The sequence below is a fragment of the Gymnodraco acuticeps genome, unplaced genomic scaffold (genome assembly GCF_902827175.1).
Source record: "Gymnodraco acuticeps unplaced genomic scaffold, fGymAcu1.1, whole genome shotgun sequence".
NCBI classification, from domain to species: Eukaryota; Metazoa; Chordata; class Actinopteri; order Perciformes; family Bathydraconidae; genus Gymnodraco; species Gymnodraco acuticeps.
Genome location: NW_022989820.1, coordinates 90,120 through 96,559, shown reverse-complemented (window position 1 = coordinate 96,559; position 6,440 = coordinate 90,120). Strand labels below are relative to the sequence as shown.

Genomic DNA, 6,440 nt, shown 5'->3' with positions numbered 1-6,440 from the left:
CCCGTACCCGGAAAAACGTCTCTGGAATTTCCTTCACTTAGATACGTTTATTTAGCAAGGACCATCCTCTATCCTTGGCCCCCTGTCACTCCAGACATCCCCCGCAACCTCATGATGTTGTGCAATGTTTCCCTGCAACCATCGTGCCCAGGGGGATTAGGACGAGAGGAAGCTGGAGAAGCCACAAGAACACCCTTGGGAGAACGATGCCTGTTTGGGAAAACACTTCCCCCTGGTTCTCCTCCCCTCGGTTGACCTCCCCTCTCAGCAAACAACCCACACTGTCTAACAAGCATACGGACTCCCAATGACACATGAAGGAGAGGGCTCAAATCCAAGTATCGGGGACGTTCCTGAGTGAACCAAGCTGGATTTCAACCCTTGGTGGCAGCGGCCCAAAGTGAGATGACTTAAGGACTTCCTGCGAGAGCTAGCTTTCTGTGGCATCTTGGCATGAGTGCTGCCAACTATGAGCATTATGTTTAGAGGCATCAAAGACAATATTGGTGCCAAGAGTTTTTTAATTAGGACTGTGTTATGGAATGGAAAGTACAAGCATGTGCAGGTAATGGCGCTTCTCCCCATTTCAGAGGTCTAACAAAATATAATTAACAACCACTATCTGCTGTAGACAATTAATTTTTATTTAACAGTTAAAGAGCCAGAACGACTGAATTGCCCAAAGAGGAAAATCAATGTGCACTGCTCTCACACTTAAAAGTGCAGCGAGCATAATTGCATTATAATAAACTGAATGTCAGAGGTGCTTCAAAGAGAGTAAAGGTGAGTGGACAGTGCTGATACAATACAATCCCAACCCATTCAATACAAATCACGGTATTGGCTAGTGTGAAAAACATGGAAGAGACTAGTACAATACAGTTGTACTGGATTTGTCGAATGGATCTGTATGAAACACGCAAGTTAGGTGAAGTCTGTAGAGTATGATTATTATGCCGGATATCTCTGAAGCGCCACAATACATCATACAAATTGGTATTTAACATATTTGCTCCGTGCGAGTTGCAATTGACTACTCCCTAAAGAGGTTTTTTTATAAAAATGTGATTCATTGTCAGCCCCATTATATAGATTTGTATTAAGTAGAAATGCTTTAGACTACAAGAATTCAAAAGAGCAATGACCTTAAGATTCTGCATTCAACACATCTCTCTCCGAACAATCCCAGAACGAAAAGTAATCAGTTTCATGATCAGTCACATACTGTAACTCTAACCCCTTGTGACTCCATATTCATATCAAGATGTTTCGCCTTAATGCGTCAAAATACTGTCTCAGTTTCTTTAAAATAAACCATGCAGAATATAGCATTATGCCCCGGTGCAACAAGTTAAATCCCTCACTTGTGGAAGTCAGTGGTTGGCTACATCCACAATAGCCAAGAAGGCCTGATGCCAAGACTCTGATTAGCCTAGCGTTGCCTCTGCTCTCCAGGCGATGGAGTGGAGGTGCAGTGGGAGTCCAGCTCATCACCAAAGAGCACTGTGCTAAACACAAGTTGAAGTGGAAGAAAGCCAGCAGACTGTAGTGTATCCATGCTGGACATATAAAGCCTTGGGCAAGGAGGCATCTGCTTCTTTAATACATAATTCGCTCAGAGCTGAAACATCATGCTTTAGACCTAAGGGACAGTCTGCTTCTGGATGTTGGAACATAAAACTGTCTCCATCAGATAATCGGCTTCCATTGACGGGCAGTTTTTGTGTGATACAAAAATGTGGTGCAACATGAGCTTCTTCCCAAACACAAGCATTTAAAAGAATCCCCCTTCAATATAAGGATGTCAAATAATCCAAAGGGAAGTTATCAAGGTGCACGAAATGTATTTGGAAGCAGTGTCAACTCACCTTTCCACCTCAGCGAGTTTGTCCTCCTCAGCCTTGATTTGCAGGTAGGTCAACACGTAGAGACAGCACCCTGCCCTCGAGCGCTTCAGACACGCACACGGTCACTTTACATCGCAACCGCTGCAAATGCATCTTCCTGTTGAGGTATTATTAGAAGCACTCATGTCTTATTGCCCACATTATTATCATAACTGACAGGATGTGCATCAGTTACATCAGTGTCTGTAGATTGGCCATAATGTTTACACACTTGTGTACAAGCCATTTTGGAATGGAGCATGAGCAGAGAACCTGAAGGCAGCGGTAGTGCTTTCACATGTAATAGTCCCAGCTCAAGTTGCCATGAAAGAGGCACTAATGGGTTAACAGTAGAAATGAGAGGGGAAGAGAGGGAAAATCAATGCTTTTGTTCAGGGGGAAGAAAGGAAGGCTTTTACAGGTCTATGTATCATTAAGCAATTGAGAAAGCTAATTAGAGTGGTGGGAAAAGATGTGCAGATCTCACAGCTAATTATTTCCATGGCAACCAGGGCTCTTATAGATGATCTGAGGTTATGTTCAGATGGAAAGATGGCCAGTTACACGAAGAGCAAGAGAGACCCCTAGTGGGTTATAATGAATGTGTTCACAATACGCTAGTCAGCCTGTGATTTAAAAACATAAGGGTTAAACATAGCAATAAATCAAAGCTGATATATGTGGTATGTCTTAAAGGTGCTTTATGGAGATAAATAAACCCATTATTTTCTCTTTTTTATGAAATAATGTATTAAAGAACTTTAACCATTTAAACAAATTAAAATGTCAGGTGCCTCTATGACTGTATGTTATGTCAAAGATGTACCATTATTAAATAAATATCATTTGTCCATTAGGTGTTATTTTTCTGACTAATGACATTTGTTCCCAAACTTATCACTTTTGTATCTTTTGTAAACACCACTGTGGGGATCTACAACACGTCTTCAAATGTAAACAAACTACCTAAACATTTAACCAAAATCATGCATTATTAATCATGAATTAGTGATATGATAACCATGTCAAAACGTCTGTGAAAATGATGGATTGTAGTAATAATATTTTCTTCACAACAAAATGACTAGAAGGGTAACCATTATATCAAAGTTTATGTATTTAATTTGAGTACAAAAATAAAAAATATATGTGTTCATGGTAGTTAGAGATGACTTAATGTTCCTCATCAGTGTCTCTGTTTGCTGGGGTCAATCTTCTCCAGGTGCACCAGAGGTTTGAGTTGCTCTGCAAAGCTGCGCATGTCCTCTGAAACGGTGTCCTGTCCGGCTGGAGCCAGCACACTCAGCTCCACCAGGTATGAGAGCGATAGACGTTCTGTGTTCTCCGTGTTCCCCGGTACCAGGATGCGTGACAGCTTGCTAACCACAATTTTCATAACACCTTTGCGGAATATGTGTCCGTTGGCCGTAAACTCGTGGTCCATGCGAAAGCCCATCTCGTTGAGGAACTCGGGCAGGCTGTGAGAGGCGGCCACGTCGACACAGTTGCGCACCAGAGCGTGGCGGCTCTTGTCTCCCACTTCTGGTTGGCCGAGGTAGCGTAGGTGCCATGGGGAGGTGGGGTGGGAGAGGGAGCGCCGGGCACGCAGAATGAAAGGGTTCCCTTGTTGGCCTTTCAGAAGATAAACCAGTTCGTGATCTGTAAAGGTCTCGGGATCCATGTTGTCAGACAGGCCGCGGAGGCGATGCAAGAGGCTTTCCAGGGCCTGGTCTAACACACTGCCTGTTTTAGTAAAGATTAGAGAAACAGATATATTTGTTGTTGCAATATATATTGTAAATAACATATAATACAAACATCCATAAAATGGCACTTAGTGTTGGTTTTTAAACTTTAATTTCTCACATGTCTGAATGCCACATAACTGTTCTCAGTAATAGGAATACACACATACAATATTTGTTATGTATTATAGTCATATAAATGTGTCTGTTTTCTTAAAAACAAGAATTTACGATTTATATTTTCATTCCTTTAAAAACACACATAACCAAAGCAGTGTTGTAAAACCAGTGGTATGATACTTTATGCTTCTACAATTCAGAGGCTAACATCATACTTTTACTCCACTACATTTCTATTAACACTCAAAGGTACTCGTTACTTCTTTACATATAAAACATATGATATGCTGATATGGTATAATGCAGTACTGTACTACTAATCCACACAGTATTTCAAGTTTCTAAATATGGTCCACATTGACAGACTATAATACTTAAATGCTCTTAAATGTATAAAAACAAGACCATAATAATATAATACTGAGAAAAGATCCATTCAGCATAACAAGTGCTTTTACTGTTGATACTATAAATTCATTTATTAGATTATGTACTTCATAATTGTCTGGCTATTGGGCAGAATGAGTACTTCTACTATTTGTTTACAAGTATATTTTGATGCTTTAACATTTTGTAATCAGGATATTCTACTTGTAGTGGAGTATTTCAACTTATCTAAAGGATCTGAGTATTTCTTCCAACACTGTGTACAATGAACAGAGATGGGAAGTAACCAAGTACATTTACTCGAATACCGTACTTAAGTACCATTTTGAGATAGTTGTACTTTACTTGAGTATTTCCATGTTATGATACTTTTGTACTTGTACAAAGTCTTTAGCTGTGGGTGTTTCTAACGCTAGCTTACCTTGCAGCAGATACTCCATCATATTGACGGCGCCCCCGGTGACAGGCATCGATGTAACAGGAGGAGCTTCCATCTTCTCTCAGCCACAACGATGATTATATCTGTAAGAGGAAGATTTAAATGAGCTTTGTTTGTACAGTCTGGATTATTTGATACCGCCTTCATGCACCGTTTGGTGTTTATTTGGTACTGTAAAGATTTGAAGCTCTTTAAGGCAAGGCACGTTTATTAATATAGCACATTTCAACACAAAGCAATTCAAAGTGCTTTACAAAAATGGAAAATATTAAGAGCAGTAAGAAATAGAGCAACAGAATCACATTATAAAATGGCATTTAAAAACAGTCATTAAAAAGCTAATAGAATAAAATAAACATAAAACAAGCAAATAGAGAATAATAAAAGTTGGAGTGCACTGTAAAATATGAATAGTTTAATTCAAAGCAAAAATAAAAGTCTTCAGCCTGGATTTAATAATAATAATGAGTACATTTTTGGTCATTTAAGTATATATATATATTGATATCAACACTCCTGTACTTTTACTTGAGTAACCTTTTGATTGCAGGACTTTTACTTACAACAAAGTATTCCTACACTCTTGTACTTCTACTCAAAGTACAGGATAAGAGCACTTCTTCCACCTCTGTTTACAAGTATCTTACAGCCAGTGCTAGCTTAATGTAGCGAGCTAGCTATCTAATTCACTTAGTTAGTTCACAGCTAACGGCAAAACACTCTAAATAGTAGCGTGCTTCATTACCTGAGAAATGCAAAACAGCTCTTGCCTTGTTGGTTGAAACAGGTAGAAGTTGATGCGTTTGTCTTCGGTGCAGAAAAGCCTCAACACAAGGCTATTAGCTACCCGGCCAGCTAGCTAGCAGTTAGCGAAATTAGATACAAATATTTAGCTACAATCAGGTATGCTGTGGTATCCAAATAACCGTAATACGGTTAAATTATTAGCTAGGTTATTTGAATAGGATGGTATATACACCTGTGGAAACAAATAGTGTATTAAAGTAAAACGGCTCCGTTTATTATCAGAGAGAGAATGAACACGGGTAACATTGAAGGAAAATCTTTTCTTTTCTTCTTCTTTTTAGAGATTGATTGGAGTTTGGAAACCAACGACTAAGTGCACTACCGCCACCTACTGGACTGTGGAGCAGTATATTGGCAGAAAATAAAGTAAATCAATGATGACTCAGAAAACACTTATTACCAAAACATGTTTTCTTAACAATCCGTGTATCTACCGTCCAATTGTTTTTCTTTATTAAACACGTAAACGGAAGAGCGTTTGAGAGGCCTTTTTGCTTTGTACCTTACTAAATGGTCTAATGGTCCTTGGAGCGAGGGGCGAAACTCACGGAAGTGATTTCAAAACAAAGCGGTGATAATATTATAAACAAAGGGAAATAAGGTGAATTTAGCGATCACAACGAAAACGGCCAAGACACAGATTGAGCCCAGAAAATGGATGTTATTAAGGGCTGTAAATATAAGCGGTCCGTGTACTTTTTGTCAGTTTGATTTTTCGTTTTAAACAAAAGCCAAAAAACGGAAATACCAGCCTTTTTCCGTTTTTTCGTTTTTTATTTAAAACGAAAAAACGGGAAACCAAAGCCGTTTTTCCGTTGTTGTTGTCTGAATAAAAAGACCGATAACGAGAAAACCTAATTAAAAAAAGGTAAGTGTACGTTTTGTTAGTTTGATTTTTCGTTTGAACCAAAAAATGAGAAAAATGAAAATACCAGCCTTTTTTCGTTTTAAATCAAAAACGAAAAAACGTGAAACCAAATCCGTTTTCCTGTTTATGTTGTCTGAATCAAAAACGGATAACAAGATAAAAACGGTCTGATTTTGGTTTTTGATAAC

General features: G+C 38.9%; 1 protein-coding gene across 3 annotated transcripts; it reads right to left on the bottom strand.

Moving 5' to 3' along the window:
* Positions 1-2,979: 2,979 nt before the first annotated feature.
* On the bottom strand, positions 2,980-5,751 carry med18 (mediator of RNA polymerase II transcription, subunit 18 homolog (yeast)). Of its 3 annotated transcripts, none has more exons than XM_034233591.1 (3): positions 5,322-5,751; positions 4,560-4,653; positions 2,980-3,629 (listed from the first exon to the last, which is right to left on the bottom strand). In XM_034233591.1, the coding sequence occupies exons 2-3, from the start codon at positions 4,630-4,632 to the stop codon at positions 3,073-3,075; spliced, it is 630 nt and encodes a 209-aa protein (XP_034089482.1). In that variant the 5' UTR covers positions 4,633-4,653; positions 5,322-5,751; the 3' UTR covers positions 2,980-3,072. The 3 variants fall into 3 exon arrangements, with proteins under 3 accessions (XP_034089482.1, XP_034089491.1, XP_034089474.1); XM_034233600.1 differs by having other exon boundaries at positions 4,560-4,660; positions 5,348-5,750; XM_034233583.1 differs by having other exon boundaries at positions 4,560-4,660; positions 5,323-5,741.
* Positions 5,752-6,440: the final 689 nt, after the last annotated feature.

Bases quoted from the DNA above. Each gene is read 5' to 3' on its own strand.
- med18 (XM_034233591.1), bottom strand. From the start codon at position 4,632: ATGGAAGCTCCTCCTGTTACATCGATGCCTGTCACCGGGGGCGCCGTC. The intron at 3,630-4,559 runs GTAAGCTAGCGT...TTACTAAAACAG, and splicing joins GATGGAGTATCTGCTGCAAG to GCAGTGTGTTAGACCAGGCC.